General features: G+C 37.2%; 1 protein-coding gene and 1 long non-coding RNA gene across 4 annotated transcripts; both read right to left on the reverse strand.

Annotated features, from left to right (window-relative positions):
* Positions 1 to 4,245: 4,245 nt before the first annotated feature.
* Positions 4,246 to 7,229, reverse strand: LOC149110267 (molecular chaperone MKKS-like). The gene is made up of 4 exons (XM_089291086.1): positions 7,128 to 7,229; positions 6,901 to 6,992; positions 5,657 to 5,836; positions 4,246 to 4,845 (listed from the first exon to the last, which is right to left on the reverse strand). The coding sequence occupies exons 1-4, from the start codon at positions 7,182 to 7,184 to the stop codon at positions 4,509 to 4,511; spliced, it is 666 nt and encodes a 221-aa protein (XP_089147212.1). The 5' UTR covers positions 7,185 to 7,229; the 3' UTR covers positions 4,246 to 4,508.
* Positions 7,230 to 9,976: 2,747 nt separating this feature from the next.
* LOC149110268 (uncharacterized) lies at positions 9,977 to 15,119 on the reverse strand. 3 transcript variants are annotated; one of them, XR_016207727.1, is made up of 2 exons: positions 14,390 to 15,119; positions 9,977 to 11,877 (listed from the first exon to the last, which is right to left on the reverse strand). It is a non-coding gene; the product is annotated as an uncharacterized LOC149110268 (long non-coding RNA). The 3 variants fall into 3 exon arrangements; XR_016207726.1 differs by having other exon boundaries at positions 14,738 to 15,104; XR_016207728.1 differs by lacking the exon at positions 9,977 to 11,877 and having other exon boundaries at positions 12,792 to 14,471; positions 14,738 to 15,119.
* Between the last annotated feature and the right edge of the window lie 1,024 nt (positions 15,120 to 16,143).

The following is a 16,143-nucleotide window of genomic DNA, read 5'->3' on the forward strand; positions in this document are numbered from 1 at the left end:
AATAAATTTACAGCAGTGTTAGATTCAATTGATAACTATGTAACTTTTCAGAAAACAGTAGTGTTTTGATGTGTTTTCGAATTTTAGCATTTTCTTCAAAAATGAAATAGAATTCCCATGGAATCCAAGATGGGTTGTATTGTTCGCGCTTCTAAGAATCAAGGATAATGCTTTCTAACTTGGTTATAATATAAGCTAGCTATGAAAATTGGATTTAATGATCATTAAAAAATCGTTTTTATGACTATTTACGTCGTGGTATTCTCCTCTTCACCTAAACGTTTTCAGACACTTAATTCCAAGAACGTAAAGTGAAAAGTGCAAGATGTTCCTTCACATAATAACTCCACCCCCCACGCGAAAATGATCTGAGCCAACAAAAGTTCGACCCAAAGTCCTTCCAAACAAACGGTAGTCTCATTATAATAATTATTATCGAACATAACACAGTGTACGTGTATTGTACTGATATAAATTATGGTATTTTCTGGACAACAAGACAACCGTACGCTTATATGCAGCAATGGTACAAAACTTGAAAATCTATCAATTTTACAATCAGAATCAAGATTTTTGACACTCTTGGAGTGTAAAGATAGGAAAACCATAATCTACTTATCTGAGCTGAGATGTTTTTCCAACAGTCATCGATCGTACGCTAGAAGTGAAGCTCTGCACACTGCCATCCAAAATTCAGTAAACGTTGATGAAATTCAATTAATTAAGGTTGATGAATAAATCCAGAAACTCGTGAACTGTCCTTTAACACATCTTTGGTCATCCTGGAGATAGCAGAGCAAACGGCAGCAACTTTAGTTATTTAATCACCTAGGTTTGCTTATGATTATTTCATGGACAGATAACTTGCTCACTCCAAAAACTTGTTCGCATGTTGTGGTCAGAAAGTTGAACCATAATAAATGGCCGTCACAAATTAAGACAATCGATTTGGAACAACTCTTCATCTTTCATGTATTTCTATTCAACTTGGTAGCGTAAGAATGAGTTGATAATGAAGGACAGCCGCCATTTACGATAAAAGACTTGCTGTAAGGTTGATAACGAGATTTACTTACTTTTTTAATTAATCATCTTCGTTCTCTGTGGGACACAAGGCAGCCACAATCCATCTACATCTCTATTTTGTACGATATGTTGTTCCTCATTGAGCTCATGACAGGCGCCAGGTGGTTTTTGGCCAACCAGGTTCGCTGTTGCCAGTTGGTGTCCGCCTCTAGGCAACCCTGGGAAGTGTGTGGTCAATCCATCGGATTCATCTGCGTTTGATTTCCATGACAACATTCTGGCAATAAGTTTTTCTGTCAACGGATCAGAGATAAAGAGCAATATTCATTGCTTGCAGACATTGACGTCAATTGTTTTGAATTCAATTTTTGTACAACCAAACAGCTCTTTGTTTCAAAAGCCAATTGCTCTCATGTTGGCGAACAAATAACAATATAGCTAGCCTAACGAGCTTGCAAATCTTTTCCTGCGCTCATTTTCCTCATTGAACTACGCCTATAGGCTTGTCAGTTAGCTTCAGCTCAGATAATTTTTTTTTTTTAGAATTAATAAACGAATTTGCCAGTGTAGTCAATAAGTTAGAAGTTCTTAGATTCTTGCTATGGATTTCAAAAAATTATTTTTTTCAACAGAAAAACACGATCGCAGGACGATAAACTGAAGCATTCTACGAATGGATTATGTAAAAAAAAAGCAAAAAAAAACAAACAAACAAACAGAAAAAAAAACAGTAAAACTTTAGTGCCACCAAATCGTAAGATCTTAGACTCGGTACTCGATTTCCTGTATTTGTAAGATAAATGTTTGTTAATTTTAAGCAAAAATACGTCCAAACACGAGACTCGTCCATTAAAATTACGAAACATTCAGCACCAAGGCATACAAAATTACCAGCGACATGCACTCATTTTGAAATCGATCACATTCTTTATTAAATTGCAAACCGGTTCTAATGTTACGTCTGAATGCCCCTAAACTGGACTTAGCTGCAAAACTTCAAAGGATTATATTAAATAAAATCTAGCGACAACTGTGATTCACTTATCTGAACTTCAACGGAGTTGTCGTCAACATGAAACTTGCCAGGAGTCCATAGCTGGTCGTGCTACACTTCATTTGAATTGGAGAATGACGCCTGTCACTCCAATTCAATTCCTTTGGATACAACTTTGCTGCCTGTGGTCAATTCTTGTGAACAAACAGGAAAGTCATGGTTAAGTTTTTCGCGTGTTAACTCAAGCAAAACTGACTTGATTGAGTATTAGTATCAGTTAACGGACGTCTATCGGCCTTGCACGTAACAAAACTCCCTCAAAATGAGGAATAACACTTTTAAACGACTACCAACAAAGTGGTGCACTGCAGTGGGAACGAACTGAAGATTAGTTATAGGTTCTGATATAACTACATAACTGTTCTCTTCGTATCAGAGCAAAGGCAAAGGCGGTTGGAATTTTCTGTTTGTATAACAGTTAAAAAGAGTGTACATGGTAGCGCTCCGAGGTGACGAAACAAATTGCGAATGACAAAGTCAAACGGCAAACCAAGCAGATTATCAAGCTGTAAACAAACATTTTATTAAAAATAATCCATTCAGTTACTCACAAGAGAAATGTTTGCTATTCGGTTTTTCAACTTCGCCTAAATACAGTCTTCGGTGTCAAGGAAAAACACATGCACCTCGAAGCTTTCACAGCATTGAGGAAAGTTTTATTATACCATTAAATGATCAAATTGAAAGACGAGGGAAAGAGCTAGGACTCGTAACTAGCTAGAGAAAATGTGGACTTACCTGAAGGAAGCACATCGACTAAGATGTCTTCGCCCTTGCCTTCAATTCAACGGCGATAAATAAAGAAAACATGGACTTGCCTGAGGGGAGCACAGCGACTAAGATGGCTTCGCCCTTGCCTTCAATGCAACGGCAACCGACGCTAAAATGGGTGTGTCATTCTACACTTCTTTGTATATACCCACATTAAAATTCATTACAGCCACGAGAATTATGCTTTGAACAAAAGAAATGCATCCCACGTTACGATTATGTGCTTTGAATTGTGAAAAACACGCACCTGAAAGGAATTTTGATCCGACTATGCTATGTTTGTTGTTAATAGGCCAATTTTGATATATTAAAATTCTAACTTGGCTCCGCGAGGCTTAAAGTGCACCTAACCCCCAAATTTTTTTTTCGCTAAAACGAATCCACTTACTGTTTAAACTAATTCCGCGAAAACATTTTTGAATTTGGTTGAATCCTCAATTTTCTATGGCCCGCCAAAGTCGTGCTCGAGATGTTTCACGACCGCGTTTTAGGGAGTCTGGGTCGAGCAAGGTTGTGACGTCTACCCAGGTAACGAATAGAACAGCCCTCAGTCATTTCTCTTTGCTTTCTTTGGACGTCGTAGTGTAGAATACTCGCTTTTGCATATTTTAGCTCTAAAACGCCCAAATTTTCGCTAGAAGATCAAGATGTCTTCCTCCTCAGAGTCAGAGATGAGTTTTTATTCAAATGACTCTGATATAAACTTCATACCTGAGGTGGAAATCTTCTGGCTTGAAGTGCACTGAACAGATGGCCGAGTTCTTCGAAGGCTCCCACTTCGCTCTCTCTTGCTTTACAAAGTCCACCCACGTTTTTTCGTCTTTTTTTCGCTTGTGGCCGATCGTCACCAAAATATGGAATACAGTGAAGCGCTATTCCATTTTCTAAGTCTGGGGTGTTGCTGCAACCGCCTGCAACACACCTCGTAGGCATTTTAGCTGCAAATTCTTCACGAGCAACACAGCCACTACAGTGAAATGACTAGCGGCGAAACACGTTTCGTTCCTGGGTAGACGTCACAACTGCCGCTGGACCCATTCCCCCCAGAACTCGGTCGTGAAACAAAGTGGCGCCGATTTAGGGCGATTTTCGCGTTTTCGGCGGGCCAGAGCAAATTGAGGATTCAACCAAATTCAAAAATTTTTTCGCCGAATTAGTTTTAACAGTAGGTGGATTCATTTTAGCGAAAAAAAATTTGGGGGTTAGGTGCACTTTAAGGTGGCTGAACACAGTTTTTGATCCCTTTGTTTCATTCATCTTTTTCTCTAAAACCCTTGATCCCTCGGTCGCCAAAAATGGCAGCAAGCAAGTTTACAACACAAACTTTGGTTCTTTGATGGTTAAGCTGACGAATGTGCCGTTGCCATGGCAACATGAATAAATATAAACAGGCCTTTAAAATCGGTTTTGTTTATTTGTAGAAAATAAAGTCATTAGATTTTCTTTATAATTTGCATGCAATAAGCTTGTAACGATTCTCACAAGTTAACACCACTTACGTCCTCTTGTTACCATCCCTGATCAGAGTCAAATTTCACATCAAACATGTGTTTTTCTAAGTTTGAGTCTATTAGTAAAGCCACCATATAGCATGTTAACAAACATTCAATGATTGAAGCACTGGCCTGGGTAGTTATATCTCTTTAGCTTGTGTAAGTCATGTTTGAGGTATTAATAAAAACTTGTACTTAAGTGAGTGCATTGGCACCTTGAACATGTATCCACCACTAGATAAACACACAAAAAATATTAAATCCTGTACCTTGATGACGAGCACACTTAAATACTGTTTCTCAGATTCACTAAGACGACAAGCAGGCTTTGTTCCAATTATGCTGTTTACAATGGACAGCATGGTCTTCATGTTACCAATATCAATGTTCATTTTCCATCGACATGACTGTAGGTGACTGGTAATGACTTCCAGTGAATGTTGACTGATCTGAGTGATGAGGGCTCTTGGGACAGGCAGATCAAGGGATGACTGTATCAGACTATAACAGAGAAACAATAAGGATCAATAAATCTATGCACACCTCTACAATTACCAGTAACAGTTTTCTACAAAAAGAGATAAACTAGCAGATTTGGTCCCTGACTATAACTGCAAGATTATATGAGGTCTCATACAACTCTCTACTTTCAAAGCGTTTCTTCCCACCTTTTTTTTAAGGTGTTAAACCCAAGGTGTGAGCAAGCTGTTGTTGCAATCATTCCAACTACATTACATTTTTTGTACATGTTCTGTACCAAATATGGGACTTTCATCTTCCTAGTTTCATCTTTGAAAGAGAAGTATAATTTAACATTTTTGCATGTGATACATAACGGACAAAACTTTCAATGTAGATAAGACAATTCTATATTTATAGTACCAACTGCGCTTAGCCATAAACCTGCCTTGCAGGAAGCCCACTCTTAAAGTAAGTAACATAAATATAAATTAATTGATAAACAAGTAAACAAAGAAAATACAACCTAGCTAAAATGTAAGTACATAAAATTAAAATGATTTTTTTACAATAAAAAATATAACAATATAACATTGTTGAAAATGGAAGTAAATTCATAAATTCAAGAATTTAATAATTGATATTATAAAAAATTATGTCATAGATAAATTTAAATTTAAAATCTTACGCGACAAATCTCACTTTTAAAATTCCTTTGTACCAGTCATGGTGCGTGTTGTTGAAACGTTTGAAAAGTAAAACTGTGTGCTTAATTTGTTACGCTTCATGGATGGATGCAATGTGTTGTATGTGTTGATAGATGAAATGCAATTACATGTAGATTAATAGGCACCTTAGTAAGAGAAGTGCTGTTCTCAAACCACCATCACTGTAGCCTTCAAGATGGCCCTTCACAGCAGATGGTATCAACCTTGGTATGGGGTGTGACAAGCCAGACAAGCTGTGAAGAATCTTGCCTGATGTTGATGTTACAGTCACATGACCACCAGAGGATGACTGGAAGAACTTCAACCTGAGTATCAGACGAGTATAAAGATGGGAAACTTCACATGCTTTTAAAATAAAGACAAATGCATTGTAGTGAAAAGTATTGAATGAAATTATTGTTGTATCTGTACAGCTATTACTTTGTACAGTGTGACACTAGATTCCATTGCCACCTAGCTGGCAGAATGGATATTTATCTACCTTCAGTTATAAATTAACTGAGGCATAACGGAAAACAAACCCTTCCCTTCCAACAGTTGTCATGGGTTTTATTCCCAAGATGATCCAACAATTACATATTGTTAGGCTTCAAGCCCAGTACTCCTCTCACAAAGTCAAGCATCCCTACCCTCACGCCCGGACCCCACATGTACAAATGTCATGTATTTAAAATAATTGAAGGGGTGGGATGATGTGTAGTAGACGTCAAATTCTCACATATGGCTAGGGTCCCCTCTCCTGGGTTTGACATCAATGTACATTATCAAATCAGTCAAATACAGGTCATGAATCAGCAAACTTTATTTATTGCTAGGTCTTTGGAGAAGATACCCTGATTCCAGAGGTTTTCTTGCTCTCGTCATATCCTAATGGTCGAATTTGTCCCCTGAAGTACATGTCTTTTTACACTCTTTTTGACCACCACAAATATGGCTTTTTGTGATAGAAGAAGAAGAAAGAAAACCCCAGGGACCAGGGTATCTAGCAGACTAAACCCTTCATTACCTGGGATATTAACAAAATGGGATCATGTTTACATTAGGTGGTGCAGGTTGATACTGTTGACCAATATATTGACTGATACTCGGTCGATACATCAGCCAGGTATCGGCCTTGTATCAGCCTTGTATTGGCTGAGTGTCGGTCAATATATCGGTCAATATATCGGTCTATAGTGTCAGCCGACACTACAGTAAACATGATTGACAGCATGTTATTGGCTAAGCTACAATGCAAGTAACAAATTAAATACAATGACCACTAAAACGTGGGGAGGACCAATCCGAATTGAGTGTTTTATTTTATTACAATAAATTTACGCTTACATTGATATAGTTAGGGATTTTATATGTAAGAACTTAAAATTACCTTCCATTTGTTCCAAGCGGTGTCTGAACTAAATCCTTCAATGCGCGTAGCGAGCCCTTTAACTTAATATCATCCAACGGCTGCACTGCAATCTGCATATAATTCAAAACACTCATATTAGGAAAATACATACCATATATAAGCTTCAGCTACTAAGTAGTTTATTATTTTTTTTAAAAAAAAAAAAAGCTGCTTATAAGTGAAAATGTATCTTCCTGGCAGCCTACCTGAGATGTCCATTCGTCTTTCGTAGACAGCCTTGAAGAAACACTTTTACCCTCCATTCAGGTCATATGCAGTATAGCCATGTCTATTCTCCACAACTGTGTAAACTTTTGACAAGAAAATAGGAAATTTTGCCTACTCCTGCCTGCAACATGTCGTTAATTACAGGAATGGCTCCGAGCCTTTTGATAATAAACCGCTGACCCAAACTATGTATGCTGACATACTTGCTTACATCATATACTTTGGCCACCGGTTTGGATAATTAATTAACGCAAGATGTAGCTTAGATGTTGTTGTTTTTATAACCGGTTATCAGAGCAGGTCGTTTGTGTCTTTTCAGCTAATAAACTAATCACAGAGCACTTACCTCACATTCGTATTTTATTTTATTTTACTTTATTTTTTTTTTTTTTCACGTGATCAGTTTCAACGAACCCAGATCAGTGCTGAACTAAAGCGGTGACTATTGACGACTATTCGCCACTATCCATGACTGTTCACCACTGCACTATTCGCTAATCGAGTTTTTTTAGACACCCTGCTAAAGGTCAGGAAATGGTCAGGAAAAAGACATTTTCCCTATAAAAAAGGATTTGTTAAAAACTTGTCAGTCATAATGAATGGGCGGAAAGGAGGGCTGCCCCTGAGGGCAGGCTAAAAACCGTTACTATGTCTGTTGTTTATTTGGTTAGAGAAATGTTATTTTTATCAACGGAAAGTCAGAGAAAAGCATTGTTCTGGACCTCTAGTTTTGTCTCTAACTCAAATCCTTGCATTGTGGGTAACAAATCATGTTTGGAATTCAAGACAGAACTGATGTTAGATACATTTATCAGAATTATTTTTGATATGTTTATATTTTTTGCTTTTACAAAATTTTAGAGTCCCAGTGTTGTCACCGAATAGTCCGAGCACTGCCTTCCGTGCCTGTCATGGTAAACACCTGACACCTTTAGTTTTCAGGGCTTGGCTCTGTAAAATGCCACCACAATTGAGAATAAGACACGTTGTGCATTTAAAACGCGGCGATGAATTTCAAGCTCCCGAAGACACATGTTCAGTCTTTCCTTGGGGTTTTAAGTGATATCACAAAGGACTTCAAGAGTCAACTTCTTGAAAACTATTCAACGAATTTCATTTGAAATACCTGTGCTTTTGTAGAAGAAAATAACTGGCGACTGAGTGCGTGCTTTATTCGATATTTTTTTATTGATATCATTGTATGCTCTATTGTTTGACGCACAGAAATCTCAATGAAATATTCTGATGCAGAAAACACTTTTCTAGTGGGTGGAATGAATTTTAATCAAGTATGTAAGGAAGTCTCAAAGGACATCCCGTTCATTTTAGTGTCAGAGAGCGTCGTGTGTTGCGAAGGTGAACCAGTATCTTCGTCGATGTGCTCCCCTTCGCAGATAAGTATACGCTTTCGTTTTTGCATTTCTTGACCTTGTTCGCTTTTCGCCTCGTTTCGCTACGCTTGCCCTTTTCCGCAGTTAAGTGGTTTAGTATAACCAGTTCGTTGAGCAATTCTTTACGTCCACACAGTGAAGAAATTGTTGAATACTGGGAGGGTGTGAAACTTTCGGAATAAAGAATTACCAAGTTCGTTTAGACAAGCACATCGGAATAGCAGGTTTGAAAGTTTCTTACTAAATACCACATTTCAGAAATACTAGCTCTCTTGTTCGTCGTATTTGTAACTGTTTAATGTTGTCCACGATGGGTCTGAACTGCAGGTCACATTCCACAAGTCAGAGTACAGAGCACTGGAAAAGTTGAAAATTTACAGAGTATGTAAATAACATGTAATTAACATGTAAATAATCAAAAAGAGACTGTAAAGAATAATTTACATGATTTTTCCCCTTTTACATGTTTTGGAGGTTTCATGTAAAAAACATGTAAATATTTTAAGTGAAACATGTAAATGATGAAGAAAACACTGTAAATGTTTCAAAGTAAAGGGCTAGGATCATGTAAATAACATGTAAACTGTTCCTGCAAATACTGTAAATAGCCTGTAAATTTCTTGTGATTCAACCTGGAAACCCGTAAATAACATGTAAATTTAATACAGGGAGGCTGCCATAATACTGTAAATAACATGTAAATAAAAAAGGGGAGGCTGTAAACAACATGTAAATAAAAAAAGGGAGACTGTAAATAACATGGAAAATGAAAACAGGAGCCTGTAAATAATGTGTAAATCAAAAAAGGGAGCCTGTAAATAACATGTAAATCGAAAAAGGGAGCCTGTAAATAACGTGTAAATCGAAAAAGGGAGTCTGTAAATAACATGGAAATCAAAAAAGGAGCCCATAAAGAACATGTAAATCGAAAAAGGGAGCCTGTAAATAACATGTAAATCAAAAAAAGGGAGCCTGTAAATAACATGTAAATCGAAAAAGGGAGCCTGTAAATAACATGGAAATCAAAAAAGGGAGCCTGTAAATAACATGTAAATGGAAAAAGAGAGCCTGTAAATAATATGGAAATCGAAAAAGGGAGCCTGTAAATAACATGTAAATCGAAAAAGGGAGCCTGTAAATAGCATGGAAATCGAAAAAGGGAGCCTGTAAATAGCATGTAAATGGAAAAAGAGAGCCTGTAAATAACATGGAAATCGAAAAAAGGAACCTGTAAATAACATGTACATTGAAAAGGGGAGCCTGTAAAGAACCTGTAAATTGGAAAAGGGAGTATGCAAATAACCTGTAAATTGAAAAATGGAGCCTGTAAATAACCTGAAATGGAAAAGGGGAGCCTGTAAATAACATGGAAATCTAAAAAGGGAGGCAGAAACCCTGTACGATAAATGACTTGTAAATAATAACCTGTAGAAAAATGCATGGAATGTACTGTTTTATTGTAATCAAATCTGTTGACCTTAATTATAATAGTAGAAAATATGCAAATTTATACAGAATCAGAACAAACTCATTAAAATTCAAATAGTTTTTATATGCCATGAATAAGGTTTACAATGTATACATTGCAACAAATAAAACATGTTTTCTTTTCTATCTATCCATACCAAGACGACTTAAATAAATGTAATTTTGTGCATGGCCAAAATACTGTACTTTAAAATACCATGACTGCTCCTTTAACCGAATTCAAGCACTTTTCAAGAAGACTACTAAAATTCAAGACCTTTTCAAGATTGTGCGAAACCATGTCATATTCAGCTCTATTTAATTCGTGAATAATAAAATGATTAAGAACTATACTGTTGTCAGCTACAACTAGTAAAAATTTTGCAATTTAGGTGTATTAGTAAATTAAAATTGTTTGCAAATAAATACGTGTCTTAAATATATACTAAATCCACAAAGTCAAATGTAACATAATGATAATACCTTTGTCATAAAATGAATGAATAAACTGTTTTTTCTTACTAAGTAATTAATGTAGGATTAAATTAGCCTTAATTATTATGAAAAATGGGGGAGGCACAATGACCTCGTAGTTACATGTAGTGCACTCAACTCCTGATCGAGCGATCCAGGTTCAAGCCCTAGGCGGGTATATTCTGTTGTGTTGTTGGGCAACGCACTTTACTCTCAGTGCCTCTCCACCCAGGTGTATAAGTGGGTACCAGCGAATTTAATGGTGGGGTAACCCTGCAATGGACTGGCATCTCATCCAGGGGGAGTACAAATAGTCCTAGACGCTTCCTGCTACAGAAAGCGGGATAAGCTCTAGCCTGTTGGGCCACGTGGCTCGTATGCGGGCTTTACCTTTACCTTATTATGAAAATTACTGCAATGTAAGTGTGAAGTATTGATCAACTTTTTTCATAGAGTGAATCGTTCTTTTGAAATAACAGAAAACAGGGAGAAAAAACATTTACCACAAGATAGAGATTGACATTTTAAATTCATCATAAAAACATTCATGCAAAAGGAATACTACATTGCATAACATAAAACAAGGCTTCTGACATCTTTTAGGCTATGTTTACAAAGTCACAGTTTCCTTCTTTTTCCAAAACTGTACGGAATCCAAACAATACAAACATTTTGGACCCCTGACAAAACATTCATTTACTTCAAAAAGCTGTACTGTAAAAAAAATGCATAGGGGCCTGCTGAAATTGAAAGGCCTATCTAGTACCATAGTTCCCACAACACATCATAAGTTAATAAATTACATGTATTGTTCTGGTACTAAATGTATGTAAACATAGCCTTTTCTTTTTATGATGAAATCTTATAGCTGCTGTATTGAACAATAAGTATCAACCTAGCAATCTAAGATATTTAAATTTGATGCTAATTCACTAACACAGGTAGGTGATACTTCAAAGCATTAAAAAGTGTTTAGTGGTTGAATTTATGCCAGAAAGCTGCCAGACCATATCAAAGTGTTGAAGGTCACCATGTTAGACTGTAATCCACCAGGGGCCCATTTCTCAAAGGTCCCAAAAAGTTTTCGCACCCAGAAAGCCATACCGAAATCTGAAATCTTATGCTAACAGAGCTGTTTTAATTGCTTATTCTCAATATGAACAGAGGTTTCCTTCACACAAGAAGTTCCAGGCATATACAGCTCTTAGTTTTTAGACACAGCTTAATTAAAGATGGCTTTGTGGGCCCGAAAAGTTTCCAGGACCTTCAAGAAATGGGCCTTGGACCCCTTATAGAGTCATAAGTACTGTAGACTTCTCAGTGGCTGATTTTTTCCTGATCAAACATCAATGCCAAGGAGTATGCATATATTGAACACTCTCAATTTTAGTTCATCCTACAAGGAACATAAAACATTTCGTTAAATAAGATAAGTTATGTCTGAGTATGAATCAGCAAATTCTGTGTATGATATCAATCAGCGAATTTTACACGGGAGTTATTATTTTGTTTCTTATCATTCCAATTTATACTGTGACCTTTGAAATCGGACCGTAGCCGGTCATGTTGACTGGCCAAAGTAATTTTAGCTTGGTCACGTCTCGTTTCTGACCGGTCAGGATATTTACGCAAAAATCAAGTACATGTAATGTGAGCCAAATTAAACCCACAAATATAGTTTGTTTGTTCCACTCACTGCTAGACCGTTTAAAAATTGGCTTAATATTTTTCCGAACGGATTTAACCCCAGTCACTCTAATGGCATTCCTATCGATCTTGAATGCATGACAAACAGCAAGCAAATGGTCTTTAGCCGTTCGAACAGATACATGTATGCACTGGTGTATGTTTTCATTAGAGGTCATAATAAAAAAGAGATTAAAAACTCTCAGATTTACAGTTGGGGATTTGATTGTTTATTCAAGAATGAACAACATGACCGTCTCAACATGACATGACTGGTCAACATGACCGGCGAGTGAAGCTTTTGGCCAGTCAAGTCACCATTCTGGCCAGACAGTGCCCGTTGACCGGCCATTATTTTGAGCCCTGGATATTCATCAATCAAACAGATCTTACATCTACATCTGTAGCTACTGTGTGACAAAAACTTTGCATCTCTGATTGGAAGGCACTGGATGTCAGAGGATGTAGAAGAACTAAACTCAAAATGCGTGGCAGTAAATATTCAATGTTCACTATCTTCTACATTGTAATATTCATGCACAATAAATCAAACTCCTATCAAACAATGTTTAAATAATAAGTCAAGTTATTTGCAAGAACAATTTGATTGTTTCTTATGTACACTTATGCTCTATTGGTGGACAAAGGTACAGCTGTCATAAATGTTTGTTTTTGTTTCTTTGTTATGTATTACGAAGCAGATAGATTCTATGTTGTCGTGCATCTGTTCAGTAATAGATCACAGAAGACATCAAAATGTGGTAAGAACATCAGTGACACGTGCCTGAAAAATTCACAGATTCTGTGACAAACTCTGGTAATGGCTTATGTGAATATTTTTTGTTTTTACCACATTTTGGTGTTATCTGTGATCTACTCTGGGCAGAAAAAAGCCAGATCTGATTTCCTCAGCCAAGTAAATTTTGCTCTTGGGAAGTGAAAATAGAAGTTCAGTGGCCTGGTGGGCAAGTGAAATTACAATGTAGCCTCAGTAGTCTTGTGAGTCTGACTAAAAATGCCAGCTTGATAAATGATAATTTCCAGTCATTCCATTTCAAAACTTAAGACCTGAAAGATTAGTTAATTATTAGGTTGAAAGCAAGAATTAGTTAGGAATCCGAGCATACTTCATTCGCATTTGTCCTCTGATTTCCTTACTGGCCACCACACTGGGAACTAATATTTAAATGGGGGCAAGTGAAAACTGAAATTGACTGCCCCACTGGGCAAGTGACTTACAATTTTTTTTCCTGCCCTGCTACAGATGAATGAACAGATGCATGACACATGAAACCTACATGTATTTGGTAAGAGCCCAATTTCGTACAAGTAAAATGTACAGCTGTGACAGGGCTCTAAAGTGCCGTCTGGTCATACCAGGGTAAGGCAATCAATTGAAATAGATCCGTAAATTGATATAACTCAATAAATTGAAATTAATGTAAGTGTTATCAGTGCTATCAATAAATTGAAAGAAATTCATACTCACATGCTAGAGAAGTTTCAAGTTATCGATTTGATTTTACCAAATTTATCAGTCATTAGAGAATCAATTGAAAGTTGGCCTCTCTTTGTTAGTTCACATAAACTGTAGAAAAATTGTGTCCCTCAACACAATGTTTGATTGTAACTTTTTTATGTAGATTTCAAAGGCACCACCAAAGACCCCCAACAACATAGTCCCTGATACATGTATGCCAGCAAAATATTCTGTTTACAAGATACAGTGTTATGTTTTTATGCAATTGTATTCATGATTTCATATTTCACTTTATATCTTTTGTTCATTTCTTTCTTATTAAATGTTGCTTAAAAGATAAGCTAGTATCAGCAAAATTGATAATGCTTATTGAAAATTTGATCACAATCAATTACTCGTGACGAATCCTTTTATTGATTTCTGATATCATTGACTACTTTCTATTGATTGTTATGAAATAATCAATTGACTATACTGTGTCGTCCAAGACAAGTAGATTTTCCTGCCTGGGCAAGTTACTCTTCCTTTTTTTTTTCAAGCCCTGTGTAGTTTTCATGACAGTTTGAGGTACATGTACACCTCTTTATAAATTATCGTAGTGTTTTTTTTGTGCAAGAAAATTTCACAACATTTAACTTACTATCAGCACCAGTGGGTGCAATGTCCATGTACAGTTGTGTAGCATATTGTAACTTGCATGTAGGTACAACTGTAGACACTTTAGTAATTTCAGAATACTTACACTAGCATAAGAGAAATTTCCCTGCTGAAGATGGCACATTACATTTTAGCTTACTAGCATTCACATCAGAGGGCAACATAACCTTACAAGAGAATGCATCAGAAGGAATCATAAGGTGCATATAAGCCAATAACAAATGTCGCATGCTCTTACTCGGTTATCGAGAACAGATAATAACAGATAATAAAGCTCTTTATGCACGGCGGGTAAACATCAACAAAGTCGATTCCACAAGCAACGTAACTTCTCCTTGATAATGACACATTCACAGCCAAAGGTAAAACGAAATGTAAACGTATCTTGACGTTACTTTACTCTACTCGTTCAGTTTATGCAAAACTTGCTTACCTGTTGTTGTTGTTGCCTGTAATCGCTATCTTCAGCTTGTGGGTAACGGAAAACTTTGCCTTGAAACCGTGCACGATGACGAAGCGAAGGTAGAGTGGATTTTGGCCCGCTAAAACAGAGCTCGAGTTCGATGCAAGTTCCAACGAACTGCCAAACATGGCGGGAGAACCGAGAGGACCTGGTACCTAACAAGAAGACCGCTGATTCCTGTTTGTTGGAGATCGGGTACTCACAAGGCTGGTATGCTCTTACAAAGGGACTGGGATAACAGTGGCGCCAATGAAAGCACAGAACGGTAGAAATCACCAAAAAACAAAACAAAACAAAATAAAACAAAAAAAAAAACAAAATGTCATTTTGGTACCGAAAAAAAGTCAGCTATCATTTTCGGAAAGGCGATAAGTCCTATCGTTTTCGGGAAATGGACAAAAAAGCCCTAATAAGTACGAGAATACTCGAGCTCCTCTAGAATAACCGAACAGATAAATTTTTTTTTTTGCGCAACCTAAAATTAACCTACAGAGCTTTCAAAGTAGACCAGATAGCCTAAAACAGAGTTTCAAAGCATTCGAGAGAAAACGGTCGTTGGGCCGGCCGTGTCCCTTATGGTTCCCTGCCTAACCTAACTCGCGTCAGTTCAAACTCGGTAACCAGGGCTCTTTCCGTCTTGAACTCACACAACACGTGACGCTTTCATGGTCCTTCATGAATAAATACGTACGTGTCCGAGAATTAATTTTTCTCTTTTCTAGAGACGTAAGCTTGGGACGCCTGCATGTGCAGTAACAATTCTAGTTTTATTTTGACGTTGTGGATGCGCGGAAAGTTCACAAGAAGACAGCTTAGTGCGGTGTCGATCAATGCAGCGATTTAGTTTGGTGCATACCTTCTAACCCAACTTCAATTTAAAGCACACTATAGCACATACTTGGACTTTAGAGAAGTTCAAATGCTTCAACGTAAAAGGCACCTTAATGGAGGCTTCACGGTAGGTTTACGGAGCTTTAGCGCGGTGTTACATTTTAACTTTACGCGCCTTTAAAAGGTCCCATTTATATGTTCTCGGTTACCCGAGACAACCCTTCCTCCCTCTCCCCCCCGTCTCCCCAAGTTTAACCTGGCCGGGGTGACTTTTCATTCATTTCTTTGCAAAATCCAACCAACCGTTTACAAGAGGATAGCGAACCTGTCGGTAACTTGGAATTTACATCATTTGAACAGTCTCCGTTGGTTGAGCCGTTACACCAGAGTTATATTAAATAAGCCCACTTTTCCATTACATGGCTTTTGCAGGGTTTAGGCAGGCCCTCTCTTAAATTTAGATCTTTTTTTTCTAAGAGCCTCCATTTTACATTAACGTGGTCTTTACAGTTTTTCGAAAAGCCCCCATTATCTCATTTAAATTG

This window comes from Orbicella faveolata, unplaced genomic scaffold (assembly GCF_042242905.1).
Source record: "Orbicella faveolata isolate gen_17 unplaced genomic scaffold, um_ofav_v1 contig_24, whole genome shotgun sequence".
NCBI classification, from domain to species: domain Eukaryota; kingdom Metazoa; phylum Cnidaria; class Anthozoa; order Scleractinia; family Merulinidae; genus Orbicella; species Orbicella faveolata.